The following is a 22,611-nucleotide window of genomic DNA, read 5'->3' as shown; positions in this document are numbered from 1 at the left end:
TGGATATCAGCAATATGGGAGTCCGGGGATGGAAAAGAGCAGCAAATAACCGAGAAGTGTGGAGGAAGATTGTTGAAGAAGCCAAGACTCACCAAGGGCTGTAGAGCTACTGAAGAAGAAGAAGAAGATTATAGATATCTGAATCACTGTGAAAAATCTGAGATTATTATTTATATTCCCTCGAGGTCTTTAATATACAACATGAAGAGCAAGGAACCCAGCAAACTTCCATGGAGCACATCTGAAGTTACTTCTACCTCTGTCAATGACTCTTCATCCAAGATAAAATGCTGCATCCCCCCTACTACGAAATCGTTAACCCATTCACAAATGTCATTTGATGCCCCATACGATCATAGATAATAAGCATAGGTGTGGTACTGAGTGAAATACTTTTTGGAAATTGAGAAATGCTGCATCTACCTGACAACCTTGGTCCACAGCTTTTAGGATGTCATATGAGAAAAGTGAAAGCTGCACTTCACAGTATTGAAGTTTTCTGATACCATGACAGTTGGTATGAAAGAGGTTGTTCTGTTCAAGATACCTCATTACACTTGAGCTCAGAATATGTTCTGAGATTCTGTATCAAATAGATATCAAGGGTATTGGATTGCAGTTTTGTGGCTCACTTCTGCTATCCTGCTTGTGGATGGAAGTAACCTGTGCTTCCGACTGCTGGGCAGAGTTTTCCGTTTGAGGGGTCTACAGTAGATTATGCTTAAAAGAGGAGCTAAATCTGGCATAAATTCATTATAAATTCTGTTAGTGATTCCATTGGGCCCTGGAGCTCTGTACACAATTAGTGATTTCAGTTATGTCTCAACACCCCTGACACTAATATTATATCACTAATTTTTGTAGGGATGTGAGAATTTAATTGATATCATTTCGATCACCTTTGTGCTGGTGAGAGAATTTAACTGAGGCAATACCCCTGGATTTTCATTTGTCAATGAAAATTTGAAAACTGATTTCATTGTTTCCACTTTTGTTTCAGTGTTTCAGTCCCCATATCATCCATGACAGTCTGGATACTAGCTTTGAAGCCATTATCAGCTTTTACATAAGACCAGAATTTATTTCGGTCTGTCAGACATCTTTTGATAATATTCTGCTATTGTAATCATTGAAGACTTCACTCATTGCTCTCTTCACTGCCAAATGTGTTTCATTCAGCATAGCCCCATGCTTTGTTTTACACTTATTATTCAGTAGTCTCTTGTCCTTCGGAACCTTCTTTAAGTGACAGTATACCATGAGGGATCTGTTCCATCATGATCTATTCCACTAGGTACATATGTCAAGTACCTGATCAACTATTCTTCTAAACCTTGTGTCACAGTTCTTCTGTATGCCCCCCCTTCAGAGTAAAATACAACACTACCATTCTCTTTGGCTACAAGGTGCAGTCAGTTGGAAGTGAGAAATGTGGATGATAAGTAAATAAACTGTTCATTATTTCAGAAGTAATCACTATAATTGTTCATACATTTATCCTACTGTAGGACAAGATAGTCAATGCCTTCGTGGAAAAATGTTCACAGTTGCCTATCGAACATGATTGTACTCTGCCATGCGTCTCTTTGCCCGAAGCAAATTGATAGCCATGAATGAATTTCTACAGGGCTCTGAAAATATGGAAGCTGTAGGGTAGAGAACAGGACTGTATGGAGGTGTAAGTGCGTCCCAGCAAAACTACCCCCTCCCACTCCTCCACTCCTGCCCACATGTTGTTTCAAGTACACTGTAGAAGTTTCTCTGGAAGGCCTTACACATCCTCCATACAATCCCTATTTTTGCCACATTCAGTTTCTGTATTTTTGGGCCCTGAACAAAGATATTCGTGGCTATCAATTTGCTTCAGATGAAGAGGTGCATGGCTGGGTACAGTCATGGTTCTGTAGCCAACCGCAAACATTTTTCCATGAAACCATTGATCTTGTCTCACAATGGGATAAACACATTAACAGTTAGGGCTGTTACGTTTGAAATAATAAAGAGATTACTTACTTTCTTCCCATATGCCGTATTTTCATTTGACTGCTATTTATAGTTTGCTCAAAATATAAATCCTTCTGCTTGTTTTTTGTTGCTACAAATGCCACACGTCACTTATACAAGTTTGTAAATGGACATCCTCAAACAAGTCAGGTTTATTTGTTGATGTTAGATCCAATATGTTTCCAGCGTGAGTAGGATTATGAATAATCGGTTCTAGCTAGTTATCAGAGAATTCATTTAGTACAGTTTTGCGAGATGAATGTGGAATCACTAAATTCTATCTTGGCATTGAACTTGAGAATAAGTAATCTCTCACTAAGAAGTTGTCATAAGATTGTATCTGACTTGTACTTTTAGTAATTCCGCTATTTATGTCTATAGCATCTTCGGTGGTGGAGTTTCCAAAATGTGTATTGCTGTAACTTCTGTTATTTCTTTTTGGCAAAGACTTCTTAGTGTTTAGTAATGCCTCATTTTTTCTTTAAATCTTTCATATTTCTGGTGCCATAAAATAGAAATATATGAATGTCCAAAAGAACAGACATGAGACATTCACATAATTTGATAGGCCTAGCTGGGCAATGAATCTACCTTCTTCAGTGCAGAGACTGAGCGAGGTGGCATAGTGGTTGTGCATCATACTGGGCTCGCGTTTGGGAGGACGACAGCTCAAACCCGCATCCGGCCATGCAGATTTAAGTTTTCCTTGATTTCCGTAAATCACTTCAGGCAAATGCCGGGATGGTTCCTTAGAAAGGGCACGACTGATTTCCTTCCCCGTCCTTCCCTAATTCAAGCTTGTGCTCCATCTCTAATGACCTCGTTGTCGATGGGACATTAAACATTAATGTCCTCCTTCAGTGCAGATGCCCAGATACAACCGACCTCCTGTGGGTATCTTGGAAGAGAGAATATGGAGGAAATGGACTGGTGCTGTGGATAGCTCGCACTTGACGAGGGTGTGGATCAGCCATGAGGTGAGCTGAGATAGTCCTTGCAGTTGTGATAACACAGTGTCCTGGATGGCACAGTGGTTACCGCACCTGCCGGTTCCACATAATGTCCCAATGCAGCTGACAGCAGTGATCCCTCCCCTTTCGTTTCTTCCCCTCTCCACCTTCAATTTGCACATAAAATACAAGTTTTGCACTGATTGATCTTTTGTACTGTTTATTACACAATAGAATAGTTACTTGTCATTAATATCTCTTTCATTATGATAAAATATTATTGAAAAGACTATTACGATTTCTTCTTCTACCAAGACAGTCGATACCTGCAGTTCTTGTTTCTATGCCAAGTTCTTTTTGCGAAGCTTACAATGTAACACCCTTCTTGCCCTTAATGAAAAGCTTAGCCATTTTTTTGTTTTTGCATAAGTAGGCTTTACAGTTTGTTCCAACCCATTTGACCAGTGTTCTCTAGAAGTCGAAGATATTTTGGTGTCTTATCACTATGATGTCCCTTTGGATTGCATTGGTTTCTTCATCATCATCCTCTTCACATCCTATGTTGTTGTCAATTTTCAATGTGAGTTTGTCAATGTTGAGTTAAAAAAAATCATAACCAATACCAGTACTTATTTCTTTTTTTGCCCCACACTGTATACTGATAGATAATTTACAATTTTCCACTCTGCATCTGAAAATAACACTTGAATAAATTGCTTTTTGATATTGCAGTGCAGCCACTTTTTCCTGGATCGGGATACACAATACTTGTGCGGGAAGCATTGGTATGGGTTGTCTAGTATTATGGTGAATATGTAGTCATGAATGTTTATTCAAGAGAAACATTCTTATCACCTGGTGCCATACTTACAGTGGCCCATGAGCTGGTCGTGACTTGTAGGTAGCAGCTGGTGCCAGGCAGTGACCTTGCTGAGACAAGTCATCTTGTCAACTTTATGCCATAAAAGAAAGTGAGGCGATGGAGCCCTGTGACACTGGTAGGAAGAATGCAGGCACCTGGTCAAATCCAAGACTGGCTGTAGTGTCAGATGACGGCACCCACTGGGCAACCTTGCCTCCACAGACCCAGTTCAGTACCTGGAACCATCAAGAATGATGCATCAAGGAGAGATAAGCAGCTTCAGTTGCTTCTTGATGCTGCTCAATGAGTCCGGAACAGCTTTGCTGCACATTTGACTGATGCAGAGAGTGTCTGGTCGAATTCATAACGCCAAAGGAATGCTGCTAACACTGCATTTATAGTCTCTCTCTAGCTGGTATTATGGCAAGAGACAGGCTCCCATCAAAAATTCAATTGTGGAAACACCATGTTTTCAACACTACCACTGACAGTCATACAGGGTGCAGTGACAGCACTGTTGCAGTGCCCGGTGGCTGGCCAATATAACTCTTGGCTGCTTGTGAGATCCTGCCTGAAGCCAATGCCACAACATTAGCTTCAGGTTTGCCATATTTTGATTAAAAGTAAAGCCAGAAAATTTTTTCAAGTGTTTGCAGTTTATACAGTCATCTGAAACTGTTCTGAAAACTACTTACATAATGATTTAACGACTTTAACCAGTGCAAAGGTTAGAGCATTATTTGCATTTTCTTTCTCGCCTACCATTCCCACTTCTGAATATGTTTTCAACTTTTTTCACTCTACACAGTATTTCAAAATATCATTAATGGATCTCAAAATTAGTACACAGATGAACTCAGCATTCCACGTTATAACATGTTTTATGTAATTGTTTCTCCTTTTCCCACAATGTTTAAAACTTCTCCTTGCATCTCACTGCTAGTCTCCTAACCCACATTAAAATATGAATCCACATTGTAGATCAAAAATCCAGACACATATGTCATATATAGATGGCTAAAACTGTGTCACTAATCATTCAGGGTGAGGACTCAGTTACCTTCCCCACTTTTAAGATTTCATCTTTTTAAAATTTTTGTCACCTTTTTTGCTCTCACATGAGGAAGAAAATAAAGTTATTTATTTTTGTTTCCAAGTTACTGTATTTAACTTCATTCATTTACCTTTTGGAATGCTCCCACAATGAAAGTAGATAAAATCTTACACTTCTGAATTTGAAATAGGTTGTTCCTTTTTGAGTTTTGTAATGTATTTTTTTATGTTTTGCACAACTGTTATTAGCAACAAATATTCCTCTATTACAGCTGCTTCTGTTTTAGCTCCAGATTCTAATGTTGGAGTAACATTACTGCTGTGATATTCTGTTCAATTTTGAAAATAAACTTTTCAAGATGGTAAAATGCAAATTTCACAGTGGCTGACTTGAAACGAGAGTTTGAAAACTGAATTCTCTGCTTGAGGGAAAAAAATTAGTGAATTTGAACTATTTTGCTGTGTGTTAGTTTTGAAGCTAAAAGTTTTCAGGTAGTATTAACTACAATTAAATGTGTATAACATCAGCTACATTTATAATATGTTCATCATAAGAATAAACCTAATGTAAACATTGCATTAGGTATTCTTCAGCGTTTGCTGGAACCTCATTGGATTTCCATTTCAGGTGAGACTGCAGCCAAGCTATATCGAGTACTGTCAAGTACGATAATAAGGGTACATTTTGTGCTGTGCGTTATGCACACATTGACTTAGTAATAATACAGGACAACAGCTTTACCAGCGCATTTAGCTTGGACAGCACTGGCCGGTCAGCTGGTACAGGTAGCGTATAGTGACGTGGCCAGCTGCAGTACACATATAAAAAGAGACGAGCAGAGGAGCAATACAGCTTCGAATGTCATTTAATTTTTCTGCAGAATGAAATAATACACTGCAAACCTCCCACAATATGCCCCTTATACCACTAGAGGAAAGCCACAACACGGTATCGTTTTTAGCTAACATAAGGTAAAGGCTCCAGCAATTGACACCTTAAGAAATGAAACTACTTTAATTTGATATTTATGAATACAAGTCGATGTTGGGCACAAACAAAATTAATCTTCAGGTTCTTTGATCATTTGTGATTTGATATTTATTATAATTCACTAAGTGAAGGTACAGTAAATGGTAAATAAAAATTATAACAAAAGTGTAAGTGCAGTCATCAGTAGTTGACACTAGTGAGACATGAAAGTTTCAGTAGTTGACAGGAAAAATATTCAGTAGTTGACACTAAATAAATAACTTCAGTCTACACATCACAGTCAATACTGTTTTGGAATTCATATTTCAAATATTCATTAGTGATATTTGAGAGTAGTAAAGGAAGCTTGTCAATAACCTGTGATGGGCTAATAACACTAACATCATTTTCATCAACATAAAAAACTTTCTTCTGACAGTTGCAAGATTTTAGAGCCATTACTTCTATTTCACCATCCTCAAACGCACACTGAACAATACAAACATATATGAAATAACTCTTCTTTTCAGGAAAAGAAACAAGAAGAAATTCACCATTTTTATAAAATTTATTCATATTTTCTTCTTTGTTTGCTGTTTCTTTTTCTGTTATATTTATTTGATCAGAATTGTCGTCTTCCTTGCCATCAGATGTCTGCAAATCACTATCAGGGAGCATACTAATGTCATCCACACTGCTGCCTGACTCACTCCATTCTTCATCTTCAGAATCTGAGGATACTGAAATTGTTCTTTTCTTGTGCACTTTTGGCTTTCTACAATTCTCTGCTTTAGTTTGCTTCTTGAGTTTCTTAGCAATCTCAGACTGTTCTTTCTTCAGTTTTCGTGCTTCTGCTCTCTCAGCTTTTAGTCTTTCTATTTGTAGCTTCAGTTGTTCCTTCTTATGATGATATTCCTGCCACTGGTTGGATGTCACAACACTTGGAAGTCTGCCTCTTAATCTTCTTTTCCCTTGTTTTCCTGTATTCTGTGGCCAAAATAATGCATGTTTAATGGGGAGGGGATTAGTTGGTCCCCTGATTTCCTATTAATATTTCCACTAGGAGCACACTGAGGAAAATCAGAATTTTTCATTGACTTCTTGGGTGTGACACACTGGTCTGTTACATTAGTCTCCTCTCTTTCTTTATTTTGGTTGTTGCCTGAAAGCTTTTCATGTCTTCCTATTTTTTATTTTTTATTACTTCATTATCTGGTTTTTCATGTGGATGGACATTTCCTTCTTCCACTTTTTCATTTTGATTTGCCACACAGTTGTTTGTGTCATCAACAGACTGGGAAAGGATAGAATTATGACAATAATTTTTAATTTCCTTCCAAAGCAAAAACAAAGACTGGTCATTTATATTTCCTTCCCACACATCACTTGAAGACTCAAAACATGACAGTTTATCTTTCCCAATGTATGTTTCTAGAACCTCTAATCCAACTCTTTAAGTTTAATTTTTCAAATGTGGCAGTTCTGTGAGTAGTAAGTATAACATCATCACTCACTGATGGAATTTTTGAGTAGTCTACAGCCTCTGGATTCCATGGAACAAGTCCAATTCTCCTGAATCCATTCTGCAGGGCAGGTGGTTTAATGAACTCATCCAAAGTTTGTCCCAGTAAGGGTGCAAAACGGATCTTCTTAAGCACTGGTTGATCCAAATGTTCCAATCTCCACTGATGTACCTTGTTTTTCCAACTTTCCTTTAACAAATGAAAGACAGCAACATCCATAGGTCGAAGAAGATGTGTAGAATGTGGAAGCAAAGCTATGAGTATTATCCTATGCTCATTACAAAACATACTAGTATGTAAGGTGAGATGTGACGCATGGCCATCAATAAACAGAATGACTATCAGTGGTATTTTCTTTTCTAGAAGGTAAGGATGGAAAACATTCATTATAAATACAAAGAATAATGGACCTGTCATCCAACCTGTTTCAGATTTACTTATTCCCCAATGTTTTGGTACACTCTCTGCCAGTTCCTGTGGTATTCTAATGTATTTAAACACTGTCAATGTAGGTGCTAAATCACCATTTGCATTTGCAGTCAACAAAGCCGTTAGATATTCTTCCTCGTCACTATTCACTTGCTGGTACACATTTTTTTCTCCTTTCAGGGCCAACACTTTGTTTCCTGCAGGGTTCAGAAAGAAAGCAGTTTCACCTACATTAAAAACTGTTTTGGGACTTTGAAGAATTGACTTAAAATTGTTCTCTGTTAAATATTTATCTATCTCATCAAACCAGTTTCTTAAAGCTTCCTGCTTTACTCCTGGCCTGCTTGATGTCAGATTTTGTGACATTCTAATCCCAGTATTGGGATGGCAGTTCAGAAAAGCATTGTACCAAGATTTCCCTGGGCGGTTACAAACAAAGGGATTTTTACGTTTCAGTTGTTCAATCAGGTGCTGCACACTGTCCAGAAGTTTGCGTTTTGTTATGGGGAATCCAGCCTTAGCCATAGTACAAATCCATTGTACTAATAAATCCTCCTCTTCTTTGGTAAGAACTGTATCAGGACCCATGCAACGATTTCTAGGCGTCTTCCCACTGGCTTTGTACATTAAAGTAATTCGAGGAACCGAGAAACTTTTTGCTGCTGTAGAAACAGGCATTCCATTAAGTACTGCATTGATGGCAAGCTGCATTTGTACCTCTGGATAACTGAGCATCTTCCCTTTTACTGGTGGTGTTATAATGACCTAAATAATATAAAACACAATGTCAGAAATTCACGTTACTTGAATGCCAGTAGTTGACGTGGTATGAGCTAGTGGTTGACATAGGTTGTCAACTACTGACAGAAGCACCCACTTCAGGATGGCTGCTAGAAAAATGTGATAGTTATCAAATTACACTGTAGATGGCACCACCATACAACAACAGTCAAAACTCTATCTCTGAATAAAGCGATTTTCTTATTTTAAGAACTTTTATTTGAAAGTGTCAACTACTGGTGTTCTATCAACTATCGGTGCCTTTACCTTACTATTGAAATTAAAAACAAGAATGATGAAAATTCCTGTCGTAACCACAGGGTAATTTTCCTGCATAGGCTGTGTGTAACGTAAGATAGTACTGAAGGATTTCACCATATAGTTAAATATTGAAGCCACTGAAGTTATTACGTACAGTCACTCATCTGGTAATCTCTGGAAGTATTACCTGCTACATTAATAACGAGCCTATCAAAAACATAATCCACGAAGCCAATCAGGTGCAACATTTTCTCTTCTTTTATGACAAGCTGTTCTATATCCCGCCAGCGTTTGTCAGTTACGTGTGAAAAAGCTGCGTGCATTAGTTCCAGTACAACTGGCAGCTTAACAGTTTTCTTACTTCTCAGGCCAAATCCCGCAGCTTGGCTCCAGATCAGTTCTGTTGGGTTCATATTGTAATGGTACAGTAGCAAATGTAAAAATGTGGCATTTGTACCGGCTGATCAAAAAGTAAGTATAAATTTGAAAACTGAATAAATCACGGAATAATGTAGATAGAGAGGTACAAATTGACACACATGCTTGGAATGACATGTGGTTTTATTAGAACCAAAAAAATACAAATGCTCAAAATCAGAATAGCATTAATTAGCATAATAAAGTAAGACAAAGCGAAGATGAGGTTCTTTACAGGAAATACTCAGTATGTTCACCATCATTCCTCAACAATAGCCGTAGTCAAGGAATAATGTTATGAACAGCACTGTAAAGCATGTCCGGAGTTATAGTAAGACATTGGCTTCGGATGTTGTCAATCAGCATCCCTAGAGATGTTGGTCGATCATGATACACTTGCGACTTCAGGTAAGCCCAAAGCCAATAATCGCACGGACTGAGGTCTGGGGTTCATATTGTAATGGTACAGTAGCAAATGTAAAATTGCAGCATTTGTATAACGTGCTCAATGCTGTGAAAATGATTGTTTTTCATGTTTCTATGACACTTATTTACCTCTGTGGTAAAAACAATGGACATAGTTCAAATAAAGAGGATTTGGTTTTTCATTTTCGCCTTAAAAATGAAATTGTTATGTTTTCTTAATTTAAGCAACTTTTTATTAACAGTCTTTCATAAAACATCAAAAATTAAGAATTTGTATTTGAAGTGGAAACAGGAATTTCGCATCCAGTATGTAATTAGAAACCAGAAAAGGGGCATAATTCATAAAAATATTGAGTTCTGTAATTATGAGATGTAGGTATCTCAAACTGACCGAGAAAAAAATACCAGGGAGATTTGGACCGATGCACGAAGAATGCCTCTCTTGTTACCAACTGCGCTACACGTTCAATGTGGGTTTTGTTAATAACTGCATTGTTTACAACTCTGGCAAAACTTTGAAGCTGATTATCTGTGTAAATTAATGAAAAACATGAAGCACAGCCTATTTCTCAGAACTTTTTAACTATGTTCCACGCGTGTGTTTCACTACGAAATAGAAAGCTGCCTCAGCCATTTTCATACTGTGCATTAACAGTGTGACAATCAGAGCACAAGGCTGCAGAGGCTGTGACTGTACATTATTTTTGAAATAAAATCTACGTAGCGAATGTGTGATTGACAAAAGCATTGGTGGCTGTTAATACATTTAAATATCTTAAAGTTTCATTGAACATAACTTAGTAATAAGATATCTAATACATAAGTTGGACCTACTTCCAAGAGTATAACACCATCAGCGTATGTGTGCTACAGCTTGTGTCCAATCATCGCATTTGTATTTTTTTTTTACATCAGGTTTATTCTTATGATGAAGGGATTACAGAACTTTCAGATCAGACACAACCATACAAGTTCTGAATGTGTGTCAACAATATGGCTGTTAAAAACCAAGGATAGATCCACCACTGCTCTAAAGCATTGGACAATGAATTTCTAGTTACTCTATGGATTTGCCAAATGATATTTGTAATGTTTTTATGGTTGTCCCTAATAGCATTCCTGAAGATTTTTCACTTTCCTCTAAGTCAATGTGGTACCTAACAACTAATCAACTGGCATCATATTTGGAGGAACATATATAACCAAAAGGATATCATATTACATATTAAGTTTTGATGACACTACCAATGTTAAAGCTAAAAGAGAATTACAAACTATCACTATGTCATAGAATAAGTATTGCATAACAATAGGTCACCTCACAACTTTTTTATTGGTTTTCTTTTCATTTTTGTTGGCATCTTTTCTTCTCTTCTGGGGTTTCCATAAAGTGACTACGAAAGCCAGTTAGTTGTTTGATAGTGACATAATCATTAAACCTGAATTATTTGTGCCCAAAATTTTTCTGACTGTGTGGACTCCAGCTTTGTTAATGACATTAATAGTTTAAAGTTGAAGCTGTTGCTTTATATGCACCCATCTATAAATTCCAAATAATTAAATGTGACTCAGTAGCTGATGTATTTACCTATCTTTGATAGTTCACTACTTTTGATTGGCTTGCATTAATGGTGTGCATGAGAGTTGTGTACAATGCTGGGAAAGAAAGGATGTGATGAATTTCTTGAAAATTACCCTAAAAGAAATAGATGATCATTGATTCTATCATTTAATTATAAAAAAATTATTTATAAAGTCATTTACTTATACAGACAAGTCATGTTTTTATGTATTTATCTATCTTTGATAGTTCACTACCAGTTTTGGAAGACATTGCATCTCATCACTTATCACTTTTGATTGGCTTGCATTAATGGTGTGCACGAGTGTTGTTTACAATGCTGGGAAAGAAAGGATGTGATGAATTTCTTTGAAAATTACCCTAAAAGAAATAGATGAACATTGATTCTATCATTTAATTATAAAAAAATTTATTTATAAAGTCGTTTACATATATGGACAAGTCATGTTTGCAAAACACATTGAAATACTAGATTAAGCACCACTGATAATAAAGAGCTACTGAGCCATGACAATAAATGTGTCTCCGTCCTAGATATGAAGGAACATGTTAGTTACATACTTATGAGATCAATTCACACGTCATATTTCACAATGATTCAGTGCAAATTTCCACTTCGTAGCACTAAATTTTCAGTACTGAGCTTCAGTTTGACGTAATTTGAAATTTTTATTGCAAATATCCTTTAAAATCTGTTTAGCCGCAGTATATTGTCGATGTGGTAAAAACTTTTTTCTGCCTCTACCTCCGCTTGCAGTTAGTTTGTTTGTTTCCATTTGCTCTTGAATTTGCTGCTGTTCTGCTTTCCTTTTCTCTTCATTTTCCTGTTGCAAAATTTGCATTTTCAGTATAAAGTAATGTTAGTCAGATACAAATTTAAATGAGTGAGCAGTGTTTTACTTCTTACTTAAAACAATAAATTGCATCTGTTGAACAAAATTAACTGTGTTAGTAAAACTGACTGATGTCTGAGAATATCAGAGCAGAAAGACATTATTATGCAGTTGGCTTTTGGAATGGCACTTTCAATATTCCGTGTCTACTTCATAATACCTTAAATGATCAACAATGGCACCATGGATGCTGGAGTTTGTTGCTGCTTGTCAGTATTGTTCCAGCTTCTGATGGCTACAAATATCACTATTTTACAGATTGCAAATGTAAGGGAAATACAAATGTAAGGGAAATGGCAAATGATAATATAAAGGAAAGTGTCAAAATTAATTTCAGAAACTCACCAGTCGAACTCTCTGAATTATGGTAAAAAACTCAGAAAAAATTGAAAACATTCTTCTGGCTTGAATTTCTTGGGATCTTCACAGAAATGTTTGGCTAAAGCATGAGTACAAGCCTTCACCTTATTCATAGCCTGCTGAAGTTCATTACTGCATTTCAAAGCAGCCTTAAAGAAATCTGTGGAAAGAAGAGCAAAACAGATTTTAACAATAGCAGGCACAAATTCTAAAGTGAGAATAATTTGTAGATCTATTTTATATCATGGTCGGAAACTATGGGATGAAGAAGTATTTATTTAGGCAACAAGGTTAATTAAATTAACAGGGTCTGAAGTTGTGTTCAGTACCTTTGAACTGTGACATGATTCCACTTGTATCGTTCTTCAGCTGTGATGCAACATGTTTGACATCGCTGATAGCTTTCGTCACTTCTTCCTGGAGCAACTCCACTGATATCCTGAATCATTGTGAACCATATTTAATTCAGGCATTCTGTTTGGATGTGATTATTTTGTTATTTGTTTTACAAACACAACCTTTTTGTTAATATGTCATTATGTAGTAACGAGCACTCTTGATGCAAGTTCTGTACAAGAGCAGTATATGTTGAAATATCAAATAGTGTCTACCCTTGGTTCACCTATTTCACATTTCAGTCATTATATATTCATTATGCAGTGGTACCAGTTGCTGTCGTGGAGATAAGAGTGTTTGAAGTGGTCATCTTCACATTATGTGGGTCACTAGAGCATCTCGCTATTTCATATCAATGTAATTGTAAAAATAAAAAAAACCATGAAAATTGTTCTTTGATTTTCTAGAGTTTCTACAAATATTCTTGAATATTAATGTTGACGAGTGTTTCCAAATGGTGTGTATTATTCATAAGTAGAAACAAATGGAAATGGCATCATAACTATACTGATAGCACACAGCCATTCCTAAACATGCATTTGTCGTCAACCATATGTCTACAACATGTCCTTGTACACCCACTATGTATATCCCATACAGGGGATACATTTTACATGAAAGTTTCTTGCAAAGTGTCAGGGGATAAATATGATATTGCAATGCCTGTTATTCCGAATTATGACGCTATGTTCCTTTAGACACACGTACATGTCAGAAGAAACTGACACAGTAGCAACTACAGCCCTTATGAAATACAAGAAATGTATTTGCAGTTCTGAATATGGAAAACTATCAGCTGTGGAGTGGAATGACAACAATGAAAATTTGTGCTGGACCTGAACTGGAATCCATTTTTACTGCTTATCGCGAGGGGTCACTTTGCTATTTGGCTATCTGACCCTAACTTCCATATGTTGTCAAACATGTGTCTACAATGTGTACTTGTACATCCAATATGTACAGGGTGATTATAATTAAAGTTAGACTTTCAGGGTGTTGTAGAAATAACACCACTGGTCAGCATGACATCAAAATGCAACGGAATAGATTCAGAGAAGGGGGAAAACATATGGCAGAAGAAAAAAGTAGTGCAAACATTGATCAATAGATGGTGATGTGGTGTGTCAGAATATGTAAATGAAAACACGTGCCATGCACATGACCCATTGCAGTTGATATAAACACGCCGGGTACACAGCTTTTCCTCGTCTTGCGTCTGTGACATTTGCCTTCACAGTCTCAATGCAGGACTGTGCTCTGTTTGTAAAACTGTATTAAAAAAAAAAGATGAATGTGCACAGGTTTCTGTAGAAGTTCCAGACACTGAAGGGTTTGAAAAAAGGCATTGGTCCGATGACTGCCGTAGGTCTGGAGAAAATGATTCGGAAATGCTAAAAGACAGGTTATTTTGGTGTGCAGCGTGGTAGAGGGAGGAAACAAATTGATTCAACGTCAGTGGAAGCAGTGGCCACAGCAATGCAAGAGGAGACAAGTGGTGGTGTGGAAACGTGTAGTGCACGAAGACTTGCTCGAACATTGGATGTAATGGTGCGTAAAGTCCTACGAAACATCCTTCTTTGCTAGCCATTCAAAATAACCCATGTGCATGAATTGCTTCCTGTTGACTGCCAGCAAGAGAGACCTTTGCTTTAGAATTTTGTGCTTGCATGGAAGTTGACAATGATTGGCCGAGGAAGATTTGGTGGACAGATGAAGCCCACTCCCATCTGACAGGATATGTCAGTATATAGAATTGTCGAATACGGGCAAAACAAAATCGACACAAAAATCGACCCGAAGCACTTCATCCTGAATAGGTCACTGTGTGGTGTGGGTTTACGGCATCATTTATCATAGGGCCATATTTTTTCCAAGAGACAGATGCTTCCGGTCCTGTTACCAGTACCATCACTGGCAAGGGATATGAGTGTCTTTTGTGCAACCATTTCATTCCAGTTCTCTGACAGCATGGATGTGATCATTTTTATGCAAGATGGCACACCTCTGCACATTGCAAATCCAGTTAAGCAGCTGCTGAAGCACCATTTTCCTACAGCCTGGCCGTCCCGATCACCTGATTTCAATCGTTGTGACTTCCGGCTATGGGGCTATCTGAAAGATGTTGTGTTCAGTGTTCCAATTGCATTCTTAACTGCATTGAAGACATGCATTGCACAACACATTCTGAACATGACCCTTTGAACACTTCGATCAGTTGTGGAACGTGCTGTTTCTTGATTTCAACTTGTTGCAGAAAACGGTGGACTGCATATTGAACATGTTATGCACCAGTCACATGGAAATTAATAATCCAATTTGATTCTGATACATGCTTTTTATGTGGTTTTTGGCCTCAGGACAGTTAAAAACCATTATGATTGATGCTTTTATGTGGTTTTTGCGCTTCAGGTCAATTAAAAACTGATGTGATTGATGCTTTTTATGCAGATTTTTCCCATCCGATGCAATATGACCTTGCCGTGGTGGATGGGCTTATGTAACTATCAGTATCACACCTGTACACCCATACACACTCAGTAGTACAGTTTGTTTAACGTCAAACATATACCTTAGGCATTGATGTATGATTAATTTGTCATTTGTAGTCAACCACTATTAAATTATGATCCTTACAGCACCAACTATTGCTACATTTTGTAACTATTTACTTTTCATCTGCATTATGTTTTCCCCCTTTCCCCAATAACATTCCGTTGCAATTTGATGTCATTCCAACCACTGGTGTTTATTTCTACGGTGGTTTGAAAGTTTAACTTTAATTATAATCACCCTGTATATTCCTGTACACAGGAGACATTTCACTTGATATTCACTTCCCGAGGCCAAGAGGTAAATACTACAGCCATGTACACTTACCAGACAGCCTTAGGCTTACATACACAGCTCTCATAATTTGTGAAGCAAAGGTACCTAGAGACACAAAGGATAGGGAAAACTGTTCCAATTAGGTGGCTGAACCTGCCCTTCAGGGTCTCCCAGCCATTTATGCCATATACCTTTACTTTGCTTTTCAGTTTATAACAATATCCTTTGAAAAAGTGAAATGCTGTACAAAAGAGATACTTAATTACAAATTTATTTCCAATTCGGAAAACAAATGTAAAAATTGGACCAAGAAAAGTGGGCCCTTTTCAACTCTTTGCTAATATTTATAAATATAAGGGTGGTTAGGGGGAAATGATAGCTGGCAGATATGTAACCTTTGAGAAATAAACAGATAAATTGCAAGAGCAAGGATGAAAATTCTGTCTGTCAAAATTTGTATTATTTAGATCAAAAATTCAATGGATATTGTAGTAAAGGTATGGAGAAGATGAACAAGGTTTCAAGTATATTGAATATTACAAGACTCTAGTGTCAATATGATAAAAAAATAAACACACACAGAGCAGATATTAAGGCATAAGCACACTTAAATAACTTATGCTCTTATTTGTACTAGAATCAAACTGAATGAAATTCTTAAAAGTAAATTTCTACTAATAATTAGACAGCCCCAAGCATTGCCAATTTTAACGTTATGACTGTAATGGACTCTTACCTTGCCATTTCTTTCATGTTACTCGCATCTTCTGTGAATTGTAATATTTCCTTATTGTTAGCTTCTGCAACGTCTACCATATAGTGCAAGAATGTCAGCCTTGATATGTTTGCTTTTATTTCTAGGAGCTTTGGTAGTGTACTGAGTGTAAAGCCTGCTGCATTGCCCGCATAGCTTCCCTGGACCAAACACACAGTACCTTACTTTTTTTTCCTTTTTTAACTTATCAATTTACTTCTCACAAAAGCTTTATGTTAGGAATACTTACAGCATTTATGTAGTTTCCAAGTTGAAGTACTAGTGCTAGAAATTCTTTCAAACGTTTATTAGCCTTCAGCATATTGCATGCATCTGCAACAGCCTTTAGTTGTTCTTTCAGTTCAGATATTCTTGAAGGAAACTCTTCTTTCTGCAAATTAATTGATGCACAAAAATGAGTCAAAATTTATTATTTTTTATTTTTTTGGCAATATCGTGTTGATAATGGAAACATGACTTTCTACTTAGAAGCAACATTGCCCTAATCCTGAGGGTAAATGATGGTACTTCTGATAGCTGAAGATAAAATTTCTCTGCCTCTCCTAAACGATCCAGATCTCCAGAATAGGATCTGACTGATGTCAGCTGTAACACATAAGATAAACCTTTTAGTTAATGTATAATTTTGGGCTCCCTGGAATAGTATGTATTGTGTTTTAATTGTGTTAATTACTATGATCTAAAATTAAAACTGTCATACATTAGGCCTACCTCTTTTTCTGTGGGAAGTAGTGGCAAGAGAGCTTTCAGTTTCTCAGGACCTATATCACCTCCTTTAAGGTTCTTTATAACTTCTATGACTACTTTTCCTCCCAATTTGAACTGTTTTAGATAAATGTTTACTGCCAAATCTCTCTTGGTTTCCAATAAAGTGGTCTTGGAAGTTATTGGTGATGGAAGTGTTGCTGGAGAAGACTTTCGATGTTTCACAGTAGCAGTTTTCTGACGGAACAGTTCTTCCATTTGCTTGAAATCCACTCTAAGACTCTTTGCTTCGCTCTGCATTTCAGTCCATACTGATTCACCTGCAAAGAATAAGACTTCTGTTAGAACTGTTTGCCAGCAGTAAACAATCAAAAATCTGTGTTTACCTACCGAAGATGAATAAAATCAGCATACATATTGCTGTCAGTGTGGTTATCACTACACATTTTGTAGAATAAATAATGACTGTAATGAACTTAAAAGTACCATGAAGTGAGTAAATCATAATTTTTCTTACCTATCATAGAGACTGGAATCTTTGTCCAGTTTAGGGTTTTCATCTTCCGCTTGGGCAGTGGTAGGGTGTTACACTTGTCTTTTACTGGAGTCCACAAACGTGCAGAATCTGGTAAATGTGTTGGAAGTGAATGTCTCCTACGTAACATCAGTGTTTCAAAGCTGTCACTATTTGGAATTGGAGGAGGTGGAGGTACATGATTTTTTTTGTTGAGAACTGTAACCTGCAAGTGATGAAGGTGATAGCACCCCTGAAGCTGATGGAATAGCTGATGACACCACTGAAATAGGTGGCAGTGGCAGACAAGGTGGAGGAGGTGGAAGAGGAGGTGGTGCTGGAAATGACAGTTTTGCTTCTGATGGTGACAACTGATGCTGTTTCTCATTATCACAAAGTTGCTTTACTTCTCTGGTATATTCCACCTCAGTCTGCGTAGACACTGTGCTTGTACTAAGGATATCATAAGAATGTGTTTTGTTAATACTGTCAGCTCTTCTTTCATGATATTTTTGAGTGTATGCTGGCTTTTTATGGATAGAAAACCCAGGTTTTATAACTTCAGATGAAAGAGAGTCAAGTGCTTCCCACACACTCTCCCTGAAATCATATAAATTTCTTCCTTGTCTTACTTGAAAGGTCTAGTAATATAATACATGCACACATCAGAGGGTTACAGTTATAGCATGCATAGTTATACTTATCATATCATTATGCCAAGTATTTCCATTGTAATTTAAGCTCTGATAACTTACACATTTTGATTTGTTGGATCTAGCTGTGCAAGGTTTTGTAGCATGGAGTAGAACCTGACAGCATGTGGTGAATCTGCTATCTGTTAACAGACACAAAAAATTAATTCTTTACTGTTCTCTTTGTAGCACAATACACGCGGGTACTTCTGCTAATGGAAGTTACACACACTAACCACAAGTATTTCTGTTTATCAGTAGCAATAAGGACAATAATGTGTACCTTTTCGAATATTGTTTCAAGCAACTGATGATGAGTTAGTTGTTTTGTTGATTCTAGTTCCATCTCATCTCTGTGTTGGTAATCAATGAATGCCGAATATTGCATATGTAGCTCCTTATCATCAGTTGCACTTAGTGAACTCAGGATTGGTCCAAGCCCACGACCTAGGAATACGCAACATATTGTATGTGTTTCAGATGTAACATTTTTCTGTTTTGAGATAACAAACAGGGTCATAATACTATGAATTTTTATTGGTAATTCTTTACAGCTCTTTTAAGCCTCACATTCACTGAACAGCAAAGATAGCTAGAAATGCGAATAAATAATTACTCACCAAGGAATTCATTCCTGATCTGCACACGCCTGTGAACATTGTGGCAGCCCAGTGTTAGGCAGTTGATGAAAGAAAGCAGCACATTTTCCTTGTTACGAAGTTCACTCACTATTATGCGAAACCAATGCTGCTGATCACAAGTAACCTGTACACAGAAGGAAAATATTTAATTTGATCATGAATCATCACTTGTTTTAAGTAGTTACAAAATATGGTGTCTTGGTAATTTGTACTTTTAGCAGGGCACTCATAAAACAATGGAATGGCAGGTAGCTTAAACCTATTTACTTCTTACAGACATCATGTTGATCAGCTGACTGACCTAAGGTGGGTTTGCTTCCTAACCCCATGTTTACTGAATGTCTAAATGGAAGAACAAAATATTTACCTTGAAGTGCCGTAGAGCATGAAGAATCATTTCATGTCCTTTCGAAGAATACGCGCGCGCGGCACATAGAAGTTCAATAACTTGCATTTTCATTGTGATGTTCTGTGATTGTAGTGCTGTAACAGAGGAAGGAAGTCATATTGAAGTCATTTTTCAAATCAAATAGTACAATGGCTTGTGACAATCACTGGATAATTAGTATAATTGCGCTCAAGCAATGGCAAAAATGTGGTAAACTACATGGGGTAGCAATATATGTTTTGCATAAAGGGGTTTGTTGTTAAGAGCTGTTTTGACAAAAACTAAATCCGTTTTGATAATATAATGGTGTGAACGTAGCAGAATGTTGATATCTGCTTTCTACAGTATAGCCAAATTTAGTGTTACCACTTAGAAACAAATACTGTGTGCATATGCTTGGCCAGCAGCTACTGCATTCAACCTAATTCTGATACAGAAGTTTAAACCTAATAAGGCAACTAAAAATCAAACATTCATCTGCCTTAGACAGTGTTACACATATCGCCTCATAAATGAATAAAGTGAAAGTAGGTAAAGCAAATCCACTATTTAAGAAAGGGTACAGAAATGAATTGGGAAACCGCAAGCCAGTGTTTTTGATCTGCATTTGCAAAAGTATGTGAATGATGGCAAAGAGTATAACTGCAAGTTTTATAACTAAATTTAAAATACTACACCTGTCACAACATGGTTTCAGAGAAGGAAGGTCAATAATAATGGTTTCAACAGATTTATTTAGTCGAACATACTCTGAGTTCAGTGACAGCCAAAAGAAGACTTAGAGGATTTTCATGGACCTATCTAAAGCATTTGACTGTTTGAATCATTGCAAAGCAATGAAGAAACTGTATCAGAATGGGATTTGTGATTTTGTTTCTCTTGCAATAATTTTTTATGCTGATTTCAGATTTGGTATTAATGTTTTTCTGCATTGTACAGTTTTTTCCACCCACAGAGAGAATTACAAGTAAGGGAATTTTATTCTAATAAGATGAAGTAGCTGAACCACACTTGTCACACCCGTCTGGCTGTTAAGTGGGAAACTTTGTCATTGTTGACATGTTATAGCATTGTGAGGCTACACTTCTATTGTTAAACATAGTTATGCAGTGTCTTAGAAATCAGTTGTCGCAAGTGTATGAATAACCAAAATGTATATGTCATGTTTTTGGTAGCTACATAATTGCTAAGCAAGGACAAGATATTAACAGAAGGTAACAAGATTTGCAAATGTATCTTACAAGATACTGAAAGAAGGGAGCTTTGGGCGTCCACCGATCAGAAAGACAATTTGTTTGGTAGTACAATGAATCTAGGGGGAGGGAAGAAATCTTGCATATAGAAAATAATGTCATATGGTTCAATGGGCTGATGCAAGTTTTTGTATTGGACACCAGTTCAGCAACTTACGTATTCCCAACCTATTGCAGTTATCCATTATCCAACCAGGGTAAGGTGACCTACAGTGTGATGTGGAATCCAAACCATATTTTTCCTGTGACTCAGATAGATGAACATTGGGTTAAAACAAAGACTGAAAAAGCGATAGTCTTGACTGAGATTCGATCCCACACCCTCTTGGTTTCCAGACATAAACTTCACAACGAAACCACTAGGCCCAACATATATGTAGATAGCTCAGATGAATGACATATGTAGCCACACATTTTGACTGTGTTGACTTAGAAGCTTAAATTATTTACACCTCAAGGTACTATATATTGTAGTGTTTGACACAAATTTCATCTTGAGACCCCTACCTATTCTTTACAGATGCCTGTATCTTTTGATTGCATTGACTTAAAAGCTTAAGTATTTCCCCACCAAGGGACAGTGGACCTTGGTACCTGTCATAAATTTCAACTTCATGATGTAGCTGAAAAAAAGGGGTCTTAACTGATGGACACACAGATGTGCAGCAAATTGCAAACAAGTATTTGTGTGTGATGTAATTACAAATTAACAATTTTTATATTTTTTTCTTTACTTGTATTGTAGACCTTGCTTCTTGTTGAAATTTGTGACTCTAGGTCAATGGGAAGTACACTGTATATTTTGATGAATGAGTTTGCAAGTACTGAAATATGTAACATAAATGGCTATATCTTGTGATTGCACTGAATTAGTGGCTTAAACTTCCCACACTACCAAGTGATGACGCACCTACGTATGTGAAAGAAATATCAGCTTGACACCTCTACCTACTCCTGCAAAAAAGGGGTCTTAACAGGTGGACAGCAATGTGATTCTGTAAGGGTTCCATTTTTAATGACTGAAATGCGGCACCCCAAAATAAGCTTGGGTCTTCTTTAAAGAAGTGGTGGCCAACTTTCTGAGCAACAACAAGCTTGCAATTTATAAAAACCATTTAGTATAATACTGCAGATTTTCATGAAATTGGGGTGCAACATGTGGGAAGCTTCATAGTCTTCATTCATACATTGGAAAACAGGATTGAGGGAGATTGCAGTGAAACCAGGAAGGGAAATTTAATTGCCATTTACATGTTGTGCTGTCTACTCTAATGCTGCTGTAGTGATTCTATATGAAATTACAAAATAAAAAATTTATTTTCAACCCAATTGAAAAATGCTCTGAGTTGTACAGAAAAATGAGAATGAGACCTGAAATTATTTACAGTCATAAAACATAAATGCAAGAATTTTGAAGTACAGTGTAGCAAGTTACAGATCTGAGTTACAAAATGTCAGCCACTGTTTGACATAAGGTTCCTCCTTAGAAAAATACTATTACTCCTCCATACATATGATTTCTTAGACTGTGCGAAGCAGATATTTACTGTGTATGCCAAACAACAGAACAATTATCTGTGCAGCTGAGACAAAGGACAAGCTTGCAAAGGAAGCACTCCCAAATACTGGTAAAGCAGATAAGTATCTAAAACAAACGGACATCCTTCCCCTCGTGCACAATAAAGCAAAAGCTGTAGATGATAAATGTTCTCTGGATATAGTTCTATGGACTTGTGTTCCAACAAATGGTCTAGCCTACTCAGGTCTTATACGGGAAAATGTACAAGCTAGTTACTTAAAAAGAATATTCGACATTCAGAAAGGAGTAGTGAGGTGTATAACAAAACTACCCAGATAGTCCTGTAGGCGAGCTTTTGTACACCATAACATCATAAAAGAGATCACTCATTG

The 22,611-nt window shown here is 36.9% G+C and overlaps 1 protein-coding gene across 1 annotated transcript; it reads right to left on the bottom strand.

The window, feature by feature from the left end:
• Nucleotides 1-6,127: 6,127 nt before the first annotated feature.
• On the bottom strand, nucleotides 6,128-19,342 carry LOC124593921 (inverted formin-2-like). The gene is made up of 12 exons (XM_047132274.1): nucleotides 19,334-19,342; nucleotides 19,039-19,183; nucleotides 18,702-18,865; nucleotides 18,482-18,561; nucleotides 17,953-18,179; nucleotides 17,219-17,532; nucleotides 16,737-16,877; nucleotides 16,469-16,647; nucleotides 12,840-12,949; nucleotides 12,615-12,670; nucleotides 7,354-7,551; nucleotides 6,128-6,826 (listed from the first exon to the last, which is right to left on the bottom strand). The coding sequence occupies exons 1-12, from the start codon at nucleotides 19,340-19,342 to the stop codon at nucleotides 6,128-6,130; spliced, it is 2,322 nt and encodes a 773-aa protein (XP_046988230.1).
• Nucleotides 19,343-22,611: the final 3,269 nt, after the last annotated feature.

This window comes from Schistocerca americana, chromosome 1, assembly GCF_021461395.2.
Source record: "Schistocerca americana isolate TAMUIC-IGC-003095 chromosome 1, iqSchAmer2.1, whole genome shotgun sequence".
Taxonomy (NCBI): Eukaryota; Metazoa; Arthropoda; class Insecta; order Orthoptera; family Acrididae; genus Schistocerca; species Schistocerca americana.
Note: the sequence above shows the minus strand (reverse complement) of the source record. Positions and strands in the feature narration are given on the sequence as shown.

What these genes read in the sequence shown, in the direction of transcription:
- LOC124593921 (XM_047132274.1), bottom strand. An exon ending in TTGAAACAATATTCGAAAAG is followed by an intron (nt 18,562 to 18,701) that starts GTACACATTATT and finishes GTCTGTTAACAG; the next exon opens with ATAGCAGATTCACCACATGC. An exon ending in AATCATGTCACAGTTCAAAG is followed by an intron (nt 12,671 to 12,839) that starts GTACTGAACACA and finishes TTCTTTCCACAG; the next exon opens with ATTTCTTTAAGGCTGCTTTG.